The 15,733-nt window shown below is 30.2% G+C and overlaps 2 protein-coding genes across 2 annotated transcripts in view; one reads left to right on the top strand and one right to left on the bottom strand.

Moving 5' to 3' along the window:
* LOC126734993 (WASH complex subunit 5) overlaps positions 1-15,733 on the bottom strand; it is a 249,917-nt gene that overhangs the window by 72,968 nt on the left and 161,216 nt on the right. The window lies entirely within an intron of this gene.
* The window catches only part of LOC126734990 (dynein axonemal heavy chain 6), a 126,708-nt gene that overhangs the window by 18,898 nt on the left and 92,077 nt on the right, over positions 1-15,733 (top strand). The window contains exons 5-8 of the mRNA XM_050438854.1: positions 2,567-2,716; positions 8,057-8,234; positions 10,072-10,278; positions 10,334-10,475. Coding sequence (XP_050294811.1) covers positions 2,567-2,716; positions 8,057-8,234; positions 10,072-10,278; positions 10,334-10,475 — 677 coding nt within the window. The remainder of the gene's footprint in view (positions 1-2,566; positions 2,717-8,056; positions 8,235-10,071; positions 10,279-10,333; positions 10,476-15,733) is intronic.

The raw sequence follows: 15,733 nt of genomic DNA on the forward strand, positions 1-15,733 counted from the left end.
TTCATACATCTTAACCCGCGGATACACTCTGTATGTATACATTCAGCAACTTCTGAAATGTGTAGAGGATGAAGAACAATCACGATTAACATAGTACTGAACAAAAATATTAGTTTCGAAAGCCATAAAAAAAAGCTGCTAAAGTATTTTTAAGATGTAAAATTAAAATAGAAATATTAATAAATAGCTTTTTGTAATTTGACCTCAAAAGTTACGATAACAAATTTTGATATATCATTACAAACATAAAATTTCTCTCTCTTTTTGAATCAACTACAAAAAACAGAGGTTTACACTTAAAAAAAACACTCTGACTTTGGAAATTACCTCAAGGTCAAAATAACCCACAGATGTAGGGCCCAAACGGATACCGTACGATTTACATAAAATAAGTATGAAACAACACGCATTATTAGTGGGAGTATTATCTAAAATTATATTTAAGAGTCCTATGATGGGAGCGATATACGGGATGCCTTCGATTATGTAGGCACTATTGGTATCTTTCAGATATAATTAAAAAAAAATTTTTTTTTTACAAGGTCGATTAACTTAGCAAACTAGTAGGATTTTTTTCTTTTGATTAAAATGGTAAAACAAACAAAAATTGAACATCGCATTTTCGGGAAAATGTGAAAAATGTACTTCTGTTGAATAGGATTTCTTGTATATTTTTACATTAAACAAAAGGTAATAATTTTTTTAATAAATACACTAATAGCATAAGCCTACAAATAACAAAGTTATAGCGGTATTAATAATTAAATTTGCATAACATGATGTGATTTCTTACTCCTTTTTTACTTTTTTAATTAACTTGCGTATGTATGTAAGAATTGTTAAATTGTTTATATTTTTGTAAAAGATTGTATGGTCAACTCTCTTAAAGGTTTTATATGATTTTGTTATTTTTATTGATGCTCTTATTACTAACAGCATTATGTTAGTAACAATAAAGCTATTTTTGACTTGTCACTATTTAAATAATTTTACTAAATTTAGGCAAGTTGGTTTTTGTTCTGTATTTTTTTATAGAATTCATTCTTTATATAATCCCAAAAATAAAAGTCAATAGGGGTTAGGTCTGGTGACCTAGTTGGCCACCGACTCGGGCCACGCAATCCATTTATCGTTAAACAGTCTATTATATAAGATTCTTACATCATTTAATCGATAAGAAGGTGCTCAATCCTGTTGGAAATAGTTTTGTTGCCATCTCTCCAAATTAATATTATCCAAATAAACTTCCAGATCTCCAGATTTTATGAGGTCATATCTCCTTCCGATCAAAGTGTCATCATCAAAGACAAGCCCTATTATTTAGTTTTCTTTTATCCGCACCAAACGTTCTTACTAAATTGATTGTGAGAGTTCCTGAGATCCTAATTTCTGTAAGGAAAAGATTTACGTGGGACCAATAGTGCACATTTTTACGTCAAATACTAATAATGTAAAATACTAATTTTGTTGCTCTAAATTATACAGTTTAAAATATTATCATTTGTTTCATATGCCTTAAGTCACCTGTTACAAAAAGCAAGTCTTCTTTCGTTATCTCCATTAAACAATGTTTATACTGGTCGATACTTATATGGCACGAATTTGTGTTTCTTTAAGACCCGCCATATTGTTACTGAGCTTACACTATAAGCTCTTACTAAAACTCTAGTTGACTTTTCCTTATGAGCTGCAAGATATGCCAAAATAATTTCAACATCCTTATTTAAATTGGCTCTTTCTTCTAGGTCTTTTAAACACGTTTTCGTTACTTCTAAATTTTCTGTAGAGACTTTAAAAGTATCTTCGGTTTGGCACGTTACGAGTCTAGAATCTTTGGCGGTACTCCTCTGGCGCTCTATCAATATTTTTTCGGCGTACAAGGTAATATTCTAACATAAAGGCATTTTACTAATTTAGATATTACAAAAATCGCACACTTTGCTAACATGGAACTGTCAGAATTGCTTTATTTTAGTAAATCTCTATGGCTACTGTCATTTTATTACTCAAACAATGATTTATTTGTTTTGCTTTCAAAATGTTCAAAGACAACTTGCGTAGCTTGAAATGATACAATTCGGCAAAATTATTAATATAGCTATAACTTTGTTATTTTTAGGTTTAGGCTGTTACTGTAAATAAACTTTTTTATCAAAAAAAATATTTTCATTTATTTATGTAAAAATATATAGAGGATTCTATTTAACACAATCACATTTTTCGCATTTTCTCGAAAACGAGATACTATCTTGCTAATTTAACCGATGCTGTATCTTAAATATTAACAAAGATACCAATAACGCCGACATAATCGAAGACACCCTTTATTGCTATTCAAAATTCTACTTACAAATTGACTGTATCAATATTTGCAGCTTAATTAATGATTTCTCAACTTCCAACTCATTGTGGTGTTTTTGTTGTAAAATAGTTTGTATGATTTGCCATAAACTATTTAAAGCTGATAAGATCAGTAATTAATTTCTAGATCGCAATTTTTTAAATTTTGTCAGCATTTTTTAAACTTCTATCAATTAGAGTTGCTAATCCCAATATCACTTTTCAGATTAAAATCAGGGGCTAATGAAAAATTATCGAAAGTTGTGGATCAAAAAGAATGGATCCAGAAAATGAGAACAAGTTCTGATGGATCTTTTGTCTATTTTACCTATGCAGTTCCAAAAAGTTCAGAATTATTCAATCCTTATATGTTAAAGTAAGTCCAAAGTACACATTATTCTCTTTTACATTTTTAATTGCTGCTTTGAAATTGTTATCGCGCAACTAATACTAAGAAATTGAGTTGGCCACGTCAAAGTTGACATTTTAGTAGTAAAAGGTTGCGTGTTTTGTTGAAATGATGGCCTAGATATTGCTTTTATTTATTTATTAGGGTCCTTTAGGAAAAATATTGGCATAATTACAGTAATATGATATTGAATATGTTATTATCATCAATCAATCAAATAATTCATAGCCTCCAATCAGCAAGTTTATTTCAACGTTAATTTATTTTAATGCTTTTTTACCTCATTTGGCAATTATGCCGTCATAGTAATACCAGGCTTTCTCTATATTTTATAAATAAACTATCCAGGTATATTACTACACTGTGCATTTGCTTAAATTAGGTTAATAAGGATTCAATACCAATTATTATCTCTACTACATTTTGGACATTACTTAATTATTTTTCATTCCTATTTCTTGCAAAAATGTTATTCTAAATTGGTCGTGTTCAAAAATTTGAGAAGAGTATATATCATCGAGAGTGGAGTCAGGTCATAAATTTCTTCTGAATCTCTTACAATGGCAGTAATTCAGGGTAAAGCAAACTTGGTATTAATGTCAATCAATTAAGACAATCTATGAAAATAGAATATTATGTCGGATCACAAGCAAATGTATACAAATATTTATCTTGAACGTCCTTGGAAATGAAATGTCCGGATTGTTGCTTCCTCATTCCAGATAGAAGTCTGTTTCGACTCGACTACGCAAGAGGAAATAATAGCCGTACTTACGTTTCAAAGCTAATTTATTTGCCAGAGAAATTCACTTTCCAAGCCTAAGGTAATATCAAAGCTTGTACGGCAGTGTCTAAGGAAACTATTTAATAAGTAAATTTTAAATTAGTCTGGATACAGCGATGTGCCAGGTAATTAAGAAGCTCGTGAACGAATTTAGAACTTGCTGTGGAAGCGCGATAAACACCGCACTAGTTGGACTAATGCACGGAAATAAAGAACTGACGGGTAGATTAACTTGTTTATTGCGATGGAGAGAATAACTTTTTACCAGCTGAGGTATATTCAGAAGTTATCAAGTTATTTTAGTAAAACTGCAGTGTTTACGAATCTTACTGAGTAATTTTGGTAACACAACAGGTTTTCTTATGAAAGCTCGACTCTTTTAGTTTAATTATAACAGTAATAAAAAGTGTAAAAATAATACGCAACAAGACTGAGAGCTGAAGAAATTAAAAAGGAAGCTAAATAAAAGATAGAATTTTATGTCTTACAATAACTATCTATCAGTGAATCCCTAACCCCAAAAAATATTAGCGAAGCTAACTCTAAAAATTAGTTTTGTGCTAAAAAAATCTGTAGCTTCGATAGGGATGATGGGGTAATTTATTAAGTCAAAATTCAAAAATGCCGAGCAAAAAAAAACGAACTTTATGCAATTGGTGATGACCTAGACTACATAACATAGCAGTCACTATCCAGGAATTATCTTATATTTACAGGCTCAATGTCTTGTTTAAAGGCTTTAAACAGCAAAATCATAAATATATACCGGGTGACACAGGAAAAGGGGAACACTTAATAACTATTTTACTCTTTAAGATAAACAAATGAAATTTGGTATATCGATGGAATTGTTATAAGAGCATCTTTTGACATATTCAGTTGTTTTTATTCACTTTCAGTTTAACCGGAAGTTACACTAACTTTCTTATTTTAAAAGGGACACTTGATTTATTATTACTATAGAAAATAATATTCTGAGAACAATGATACTGTATTTGCTACTTTTTGTTTTATATTGGAAAAAAAATATTTTTTTAAATTTTAAAATAGGTTTTATGACTTATATCTTTTACACGCCTATTTAAAATGCCCAAATCATTAATTTTGGCATTTACTTATTGGGAACAATTACTTTTGAAACGGTTTCTTTCTTTCAATAATTTAATATGATTATTTTTTAAATCGGTTGAAAAAAACTAAGTCACATAAATAAATCCATTTAATTTATAAAAATAGCATAGAAGGCTTTGATTTTGTGAATAGCAGACTGCGTGTTGACGCCTTCTTCAATTATTCTTTACTAATTTTTGATATACATGAAATCTTGTCAAGCGCAATTATTATTTGTTATTTAAATAAATTTGCAGCAGTTTTTTGAAAGAATTTTACTGTTTACTAATATTTTAAATGCGCTCTTTTCAATAAACAAGAAGATGGTTATTTCGAACAATAAGTAAAGTTTTATATTAGAATAATTTAGAAACCTAATATTTTTTTCTGTTTGTCTACCATTTGTGTGTGCCTACGTTATGTTAGTTAAATGTTAAATAAAATATGTAGTATTAAGATATTGAAAAAAAAAATTATAAAAAATTTTTTCTTTTATTGTCAAATAGTTTTATGACTTTTGACAAAATATAATGTGTTATGTCAGATGAAAAAAACTATGCAGGGTCTTATTACAAAGCCCCCTGTTATTGAATAAATTAAAGCCATTTGTGCTATTTTTATTGACTTTAATTATTAAATTCGTTGATTTTTTTGAATTATTTTTTTTTCTTCTCATGAGCTTATTTTTATTAATCGATTTAAAAAATAATTATACAAAATTATTGGGAAAAAATCTGCAATTTAAAAGTGGTGTTACCAACAACGTGCTATTGAAAAAAATAAAGTAAAGGCCTAAAATACTGGTTTGAAAATTTTATATTTAATATTTAATTAGAAAGTAGGCGTGTAAAAGATTCAAGTAATAAAGTACAATGAATATTATTTTTCGTGATTAAAACTTCAATGCATTCATGGCATATCCTATTTTTTAATTTAAAAAAAATAATTTTTTTCTATGAATATAAAACAAAAAGTAGCAAATGCGGTATTATTATTGTTAGAATGTTATTTTCTATTGAAATACGTAATAATATACAAATTGACCCATTTAAAATAAGAAAGTTGGTGTCACTTCCTGTTAAACCAGAAGTGATGGAAAACTATAGAATATGTCAAAAAAGCTCTTATAACTATTCTACCGTTATACCAAATTTCATTTGTTTATCTTAATAAGTCAAAAAGTTATTAAGTGTTTTTTTTTTCTGTATCACCCGGTATACAGGTTCAATTATTCTTAAAGTCTTACAAAAAATTTCAACTCAAATAAAAAATTACATTCTCAGTATCTCAATGAAGTTGGGTTCGCAGCATATTCCGGAACTCAAGAGACGAAATTGCTGACCATCTTGCCAAAGAAGCTATTGATAAAGACGTATCGGTTCATGTTTCATATTTCATTGCTTTAATGAAAACCAATAAATAAAAAAGAAGACGGATAAATAAAAAAATTCGATGAATATAGAGCTAATAACTGCAATTTTTATACAAAGACCTATAAGCAACTTACTTTAAAGTCGTCAATGGAAAATACCAACTTTGGTACTATAGTACTTGTTACTACTTGGTACTAGACGTATTGGTACTAAGTACTATACCACTTTAATTAGAATTATCTGTGGTCAATACAATGTAAGATACTTGTTACACAAGATGACGATTTTAACAATTGGCTTTTTGAATGTCAGTCAAAGTATAAGGTGCATCCACTTTCATGAACCAAGAATGGGCAAAATTGAATTTGCTTTCAACAATGCATATAATTTAATAAATATATCGAAGTAAGACAATAGGATTAACCATTTATTAGTTAAATTTATATAAATGGCGGAACAAAAGCTTTAATTGAGTTTCCTGTATGTTTTAAATTATGTTCTTTACAATCCTTACCTTCCTGATCGGTCCAGCGTATATACACAAATGTTCGAAATCTAGGGATATTTAAAACTTTAACTATTAATTTTTTGATAATTATTTCTTTCTTACCCTGAACTATGTTGAGTAGTCTAACATAGTTCTAGTAATATTTATTGATGTAAGTATACGACCTAAATTATTCATCTGCTAATATTTTACTCTTTTTTTAATTCCTAAAATATACAATATCGATACTGTACAATAATATTAGTTATTTATCAAGTCTAATTCTGCAAAGGTGTTTTTTTAAATTGTTTAAATATGCCAATAAGTCATTTGGCAGATAATGAGATGTGAAGGGCTGTGGGGATGCTTGAGGCTGGAATGCGTCAAATTGATGTAGCCAATGCTATAGGGTTATGCTTTGAGGGGTGCTCAAAGCATTATCTCTCGCCTCTAGAGACGTTATCGCGAGACTGAAAATACACGCGAAAGGCAATTGGGGCGACCAAGAGTGACTACTCCTCATATGGATCCATTTGTTCAGTTAAAAGCTCGAAGAAATGACACATTAACAGCTCCGCAATTAATAAGTCAATCTACGTGGAGCTCATATAATGTGACTGTTTCAAGACATACTATCTACAGAAGGTTGGGAGCAGGTAATCTAGTAAGCGGAAGGCCTTGGAGATTTCAACCTGTAAATCGAGGGACTGACGCCAGTCGACTAGCTTTAGCTGAAGAACATATCACTTGGGAGCAAAATCAATGACAAAATGTCTTATTTACTGATGAACCTCGCTTTATCTTATATACAGATTCTCGAAGAGTACGTGTATGGAGAGCACCTGAAACAAGAAATCATATACAGGAGGTTCACGGTCATAGAGGAGGCAGAATGAGGGAATGGGTAGGAATTTCTAGAGTCGAACCGAACTGAACTCGTTCTTATGGATCGTTTCTTATAAGCAGACCGCTACGTTAGCAATGTTCTAGAACCTATTGTTATTCCATTTGCCCAAAATATTAGTGCACATTTTATTTTAATGCCACTCCACAGACAGCTAGAATGACACGAAATTTTTTCTCACACGAAGAGCAGGACATTCGTGTTTAGACTGACTAGCTCAATCACCTGATCTCAATCCTATAGAGCATGCCTGGGATATGCTTCAGCGAAAAGTTCTTTAGAACCAGAATCAGTTTCAAGACCGAGATCAACTGTTTAAAGCTCTTATTTGGATCACTTAATCTTTAGAATGGAAAGACGTTGTAGAGTGACAATCAATGCACGAGGAGGTCACATTTCATATTATTTTTTTTCTTTTGTATATTTTTGTAAGATTATTGTAAAACAAACTTTTTGTTGTTCTGCATAAATTATAAATAAATTTCATGTATCAATAACATGTATTCACAATAATTTAATTCGTTGAGTGGCAATCAGGTGTTGATGGTATGCCTTCAATGACTAACTCCTTAGTTATAGTTACAATCTCCGTAACAGACGCCTTTTAATAACGTTTATATTTTATCTAATGTAGCAAATTTATTTGTAGAGTGGTAGGTTACAAGGAAGTTGATAAAAACAATTTTTTTACCATGAGTGCCAAAGGTGTAATGCAGCACATAGGCAGCGAGGTAATATTTACTCCACTTGACAAATGGGAAGCCGAGTATGATATGTTTCAAAGATTAATGAATATCAGGACGTTTAGAATGTTTCGCAAATGGAAGGTCAGGAAAACTAAATATTTTTATTTTAAAATCATTACATTTAAATACCGTAAAATCAAGAATATAATACTTTTGCTTTCTTAGTATAAATTTAAAGAAGTAGATGCCGCATGACGATTAAATTAAAATTAACCCAATTCATTAAATACTATGAGGATTTTTGAAAAGATAAAATAGGAAATTTAACTCTTTTAACAGTTATAATGAGAAACTCGGTGGGTTTTCACAGCCAATAAATTCTTAGAAAGATCCATTTTTGGTTCTCTAGTGGTACTATTACATATAGTGCACATAATATATTTGCTTGCTATGCGTTTCAATGCAGACATTTTTCTCAATTTTCTGCAATGCATTTTGCCTCTATATTTATATTTCAAATTCAATGTTTCGATGTCTTTTTCATCTTTAGACTTTCAGTATATAGATATGACGATATTACACGTTTATTTAACATGCACTTATAGCCAGTAGCGGCTCGTGAGTTAGGTCGTTAACTGAAAAAGTGGTTTTCAATCAGCGGTTAGGTAGTATATGTAAAAAATCGAGATGTAATCTCGTATACGTAAAAAAAGTACTGTATTGACCAACTATGCCATCTTTAATGTCGATAACTAAGTTTCCTTGTCGTAGCCCGGTTAGGAAGATGTAACAACCTAATAAATATGCATGTTGCGTATTATACAAAAATATACATTATACAACTTCAAAATAATACACGTTCCGTAGGCAGGCATTACTATATTGAATGTCTGAATCTTTTTACATTTTTGTGCCTCAAATATGTTTTTACAGAAAATTTGTAGCTTTCCATTTAAATTTAATATTTCTTTAACCATTTTTGCAAAAACGGTGGCCTCTAGTGATTTCTACCAAGATACCTTCTTTACGTGAAAATTATGGAGAAATCTTTTTCTTTGCTTAAAGATTTAATTTAAGTTGTCATAAAAAAGCTGAAAAAATGTATGAAAAGTATAAAAAACCGTATAGGTACAGCCCTCTACTAGTTGGGGCACTACTAACTTTAAATTAGAATTTCACATGTTAAAAAAGCTCCAGATAACAATATTAATTAAACCCTATCTATTTTGATTAGCTTTCTGCATGAAAATAACATCACGGTTACCATCTTTGGACAAATGAGCTATAGACATTTGTATAGATGTGGTCTTCAAAGATACAATATTCAAATAAATTTAAAGTTTCTAAATATTAACTAAGATATTTTTGGATGAATTTACCGGCAACTAAATCTTTCATCTGACTTAATTAATTTCGGAAGCTTTAGTGTCTGCTTAAAGAGTTCGTTTGGTAATTATTTAGTAATTATTCAAGTTGCAATATACTAAATATTCAAGAAATAATATTATAATGCCATATTGTTTCTTAAATAGAGATTTTCGTTAAGAGTTAAAATCTTGGAGTTTTATACGCTTTAGACATAGTAGCACCAAAATGAGGATGCTAGTTTTTTTCCGGAAGTTTTAGGAAAAAAGTTCCGCTCTATGATAACTTAGATTTAATCCCGTAGTCAATATCCTTAAAAAAAAGGTATAGGTAAATTATTTCTTGAAACACAAATTAATTTCAAGAGTAATAAAAACGGCAGTTTAAATCTTAAATAAATGAATATAGCGTCACGAGCAACAATAAGGTTAAACTAAAAAAACATTTTTTTTGGTATATTGAAAGTTATTGAATAGACCTCATAATACAGAAGGTAATTTCAAAATAATTAAATAAATACATTTTTTCATAAGTTTTCATATTTGTCTTTGAATTCCTTAAATTAACACTACAATAAATAATTTGTGTTTTAACAGTTGTTTTACCTTTGCAGGGATTTTACGTCTGGCGTAAAAATATAATTTATACTAAATTTACAACTGCTCAGAAAAGTTTGGCAGAAAACATATTTTTTTTAAATCCACTACTAAGGCAAGGCCTTATTGATATACAGTATATGTGCTATAAAATGATCGATACAAACTTCGTAGACTTAAGTGAAAAGGAAAACGTTTGGCTGTTTTATTTTATTGAAAATCAAGTAAGAAATATATTATTTTTATTATTCCTCGAAAAATCAGTTACCTTAATTTTAGATGGACAAATTAATCCATATTAGAGAACAGACAACAGAGTTCCATGAGTTGGCAAAAGAAATAGTGTCAAATGCCTGCCATGGTGCACTTTTAGCAAAGGGTTTTGTGCCTGATGAACGAATAGTTGCGGAAGAACAAAAAGGTAAAATAAATCAGTTAATTAGAGTTTTGTAAGTGAGACTAGACAAAAACCTGGTAGAAATATTGACAGCTTGGCTTTTTAGGAAGTAAAGTCTATTTTAAAACTCACTTCAAAAAAAAATCACAAACTGATTTTTTTTTACTTCAACAATTTTAAGTTGAATGGTGTTTTCCAACATTTACAAGGAAGTTTCGGCATTAAGGTGACCATTAATAAATATAGGACCGACAATAGCATCACACAATATTCCCGCCCACACATCGATTTTTTCTGTGTGTGTCTTTCCCTAAAAACAGGCGGATTTTCATCACTCCAGTATCTACAGTAGTGTTTATTTACAGAACGATTTAAAAAAAAAACGTGCATTCGTCGCTAAAACAAATATTTTTTAGCAACTCAGGAATAACGAATTATGTATTTTGTGGTGGAATTCTTATTTTTAATTTTTTTTATTATAATTAAAAATACAGAGTGACATGATGTACTTAGAATACAAGTATAAAGAATGAGCTTAAAACTACGATTACATATATTTATAATATATAAAAGCTGATCTACCAAAGTAAAGGTGACTGATGAATAAGTGTATATAATAGGCGTTTATGTCTATATAACTCCTCCGTCCTTAAGAAGCAAACCTAACGGTGTGGCTAGTTTTCTTTAGGTCTTTAAGTTCTTTTCCAGAAGGGGTGGTTTCAATGGATGTCATCTTCTTATTGCTTGCGAGTTTTAATAAGTATGGCATTTTGGATTTGTAGAATAATAGTAGAATCATGATAATAATGCAAATTGTAATAGTTATTATGAACATTATCATTAAATTTGTTAAACAATCTGGGTAAAATTTATTTATTGGATTTAATTGGCTAGCAAGATCCTTTTATCGATACACTTCATTAAAGTCGATAGAACTTAAAAAAACCTGAAAAAACATTTCTTGGATTTCTTTGTTCTGGAAGAATCAACGGTTTTCATTGTTTCATTTTTTTTGGTAAATTTTCTTGATCCGATGGAAACTTCGCACTGGTGAGGAATTGTTATTAAAGTTGGTGTATATATTGATAAATATTTCTCTGAGCCACATTTTATGAAATTTGGACTGCTTGTTCTGGAATGATCAGGATTTCATCTTGAGTAACTTGTTTAATTATAGGTTCTCTAAGATGCAGGCTAGTTATTTGACAAGATGTTGCATGTTAAATTTTTCAATAATTGCGTGGTGCAATCACCTTCCTTATAGAAAGTTACTTAACAATAGTATGTTCCTTCAACTTCAGGGCAGCTTTCCTTTTCATATTAAAAAACGGCTTTTGGTTTGTGCCACATAAAGGTATTTAAGAATAATAAGGCTATGGTTTTGAGGAGTAGGATAAATATGATAGAAGGTATATTCTTCAGGTTTTAATAAAGGCATTTGTATTGAAAATATTATCCTTTTCTTTACAAATAAAACTTGAGTTCCAATAAATTGATAATAAAAAGGAATGTGATTAAATTTTGACAATCTAAATTAATTTGTGGAAGCAACCCTTCAAGCATTAGATATTTGTATGTATCAGTTATTTAACTGTTAATAAATTCCCAAACAGATTCAATTCCTTTTTGAAGTTGTTTTTGATTAGATTCAACTATAGAAATACTTTCATTAAACTGCTCACGAAGATGTTTTGATAGTGAAATTTGTATATTTCAATCTTGAATAATATTTTTCTGATTTTGTTGTCAATTAATTTTTAATTATATTAATTAAATATTCTATTCTAGAAAATAAACCTTCTGCTAGACCTTGATAAGATAATATATATTTGTTAGTAATATTATTTATTAAAATCTTAGAGTTTAAAACGTTATATGAATTAATTAGTTTTTCTATTTGTGTTTGTATGATATCTAAATCTATGTAATGTAAAAATATAATATGTTTGTTATATATGATCCTAACATTTCCTAATTTAATCGGAAGTATAGGATTTTTAAAACTTGTGAATTGGGCATCTTCACTGCTCATTATACGATTACATATATTTATAATATATAAAAGCTGATCTAGCCAAATTAAGGTGACTGATGAATAAGTGTATATACTGGGCGTTTTTGTCTATATAACTAGCGTAATAGGTACTTTTTACGCGTTTTTCTTTCATTCTCTCGCAAAATTCGGTCATGGTGGCCTCACGCAATTCCTGAAGAATTTGCATTTTGTATGAATGGAAATAATTTAATGTATGTAAGTACCTGATGTATATATAATTCCTGTTATCGCTGAATCTTGGCGTAGAGACAATGTAGGATTCATAGCAAAATGTCCTAATAGTTCTACTTATGCCGCTTCAACAAGTACTCTACGCTGAACACTTAAAAATTACCGATTTTGAAATAAAACTAATGCCTCCTTAAATGCACGAACTATCTTCCTTCAAACTTAATGCATTGTTTAAGCCCCTTATGTGTGGACATTACAGCAGCTTTAATTTCTGCTCCTGAGAGACTGTGAATGGATTTTTGTATTCGTATTTTCATGTCGTATCTCGTTGTTGGTTGAATTTGGTAAACAATATCTTTAAACCGACTCCATAGGCATAAGAAACAGGTGAGGTCCGGGGATCGGGGTGGCCAAGGAATCAGACTTCCTCACCCAATCCACCTCTGTTGATATCTTAAATCTACATGTTCTCACACATTTCTTGAGAAATGTGCTGGGCAACCGTCTAGTTGCAAAAACATATTTTATCGTAATTCCAATCTTCTAATGAAAGAGGCATTTGGTTCACCAGTAAATCAAGAAATACGGCACCATTTAGTGGTTGATCAAAGAAATAGGGACCTATAATATTTTCGACCAGAATGCCACACCATACATTGAGACTCCAATGGCCTTGATGTTGGACCTCCCGCAACCAGTGAGGATTGTTATTACACCAATAATGCATATTATGTAAATTAATGTTTCCATCACTCCTAAGAGTGGCCTCATCTGTCCAAAGAAATTCAGATAAATATTTTTCCTAATGCTGCCCAAGATCCAATTACAATAATCTAACCGTCGCTCAAAGTCTTCGTGATTCAAGGCTTAATGTAAAACCATATGATATGGGCGCAGTCTAAAAATTTTAAAGAAACATATTGCGTAATATGTAAAGTAGTATTTTTTTGTGACATAAAAACTTAGCTGTGATCCTTTAAAATGTTTGGAATAGTAGTATGTGATATACCCAATGCGCGAGACAATTGCTCTCGTACTAACGTGGGGATTTAATTCCACGTATGCTAAGACATTAATAATATTGTTTTCCCTCGTTCTAGCCGAGTGTCTTCGCAACTGAGGTCGAAAGCTGCCAGTATTACGCAAATTTCGCACTAAACGCGGAAAATTCTCGCATTGCATAAACGCCGATTTGGATATCGAGCTCTGTATACCCTTTGAGGCAATGCCGCATTTTGAAGACATTCAAAATATACCGCAATCATATCGACAGCTTTATCATTTGTAAAAGGCATTTTAATAGTTTTAACGCTTTACTTATGTGTGCAAGGAACACAAATTGGACTGCCTAATTTTAATATTTGTTGACAAGTTGATTTTAGGCATTTGTTTTTTCCTCCATGACCTACACTTCAATATTCTGCCTACCTTGCACTTGCATTTTATATGCGTTGATTATTATGCCCCTGTGCGTTTTATTTTTCAATTTTTTGAAGAATGAATTTTTTAATCATTTAAAAATTATTAAATTAAGACTTTTATTATCGAACCTTGAAAAAAGACAAATAAATACCAATAAATATCGATGTATAGCGTCTTATGAAAATTATATGATAACTAATATTCTTTCTTCGATATTTCAGGCTACGAATAAGATATTGAGATACAGTTTTCACTGGCCTATTTAGCTATCATTTCACTAAATTTTTATGAAAAAAAGTCATATTAATGCATTTAATTTTTTAGAAAATTATACAATTTTCTTTTATTAGATCAAAAAACGCACTCTAGCGGCATTACTAAGAACTAAACATATCACAGAGAAATTTTTTTTCCAACGAGACCAAGTTTGTTAAAATCCGTTCAGTCGTTTAGGAGTTACAGCTATTGATTTAAAAAAACATTGAATTACCCGCCCACCACTTTATTTTAATAGATACGTCACAAAGCGTTAAACAAAAATTACTCGAATAAAGATGAACTTTAAAAAGCATATATTTTTTCGTAACATTTACTGGCAAGATTTTCGTGACAAATCACTTAAAAAGTTTAAGATGGCGGTTACGCCCCCTGGCGACGATTTTGAAAATCTAAAAATATTTTCCACGGTATTCTTTTGGCCACTTTAGTTATAAAATTTTTTACCGCGAGTCTTTACGACGAATAGTTTCTAAAATACAGCACTTTGCATTCTTATCTGGCCACCCTGTACGTGACCAGTTTTCTAAAATAAAAATACATATTTCTAAGAACCCCTAGAGCAAGAAGTTCTAAATATTGTAAAAAATGAATTTCTTAGATACTGAAAGATTGAAGAACGTGGCAAAACGCATCCTCCTATTTAAGAAATCTAAGCCTTCTATGCTATTTTTATTAATTAAATTGGGTTACTTATGTAGTTACTTAGTTTTTTCTTCTTATGGTCTTATTTATCAGCCGATCAAAAAATAACAACTTATTGAAAAAAAACGAATATTATTTTTCCGTGATTACTTGATTATAAATTAATATTTTCTCTGAGTAGGTATGAAACAAAAAGTGGTAACATCCAAGCAAATGCGGTATCATTGGTCTCAGAATATTATTTTCTATCTAAATACTTTTGGTTGAACAGAAAGTGACAAAAATCAACTAAATATGTCAAAAGATGCTCTTTTAATAATTCCATCGATATATTTGTTTATCTTGAAGAGTAAAATAGTTATTATACTCTATTTCAGAAGTGTGTAGAGCAATAAAACCTCATTAGGCATGCAAAAGTGGTACCTGGTGATCCACCAATATTTTATGCCACTACCTTAGTTGGGTATTAGTTTCAATGTAAAATTCTTTCTTTTCGTTGATTGCAGGTAGTGCCACCCGGTTTTGGGTCAATTTATGAGTTTTGCCCATTGTTACCCACTGATAAACATTGAAAACGGTTCGCCAAAGGCGTGCAACTGGGACTTGTTTTTTACCTTATAATTAATGTACTTAAATGCTATTTTATTTTAGAAATTTACTTTTGTTTAAATGGAATAATATATTTTTTTCACAAATTTATTGAACATAATAT

This window comes from Anthonomus grandis, chromosome 4 (genome assembly GCF_022605725.1).
Source record: "Anthonomus grandis grandis chromosome 4, icAntGran1.3, whole genome shotgun sequence".
Classification (NCBI taxonomy): domain Eukaryota; kingdom Metazoa; phylum Arthropoda; class Insecta; order Coleoptera; family Curculionidae; genus Anthonomus; species Anthonomus grandis.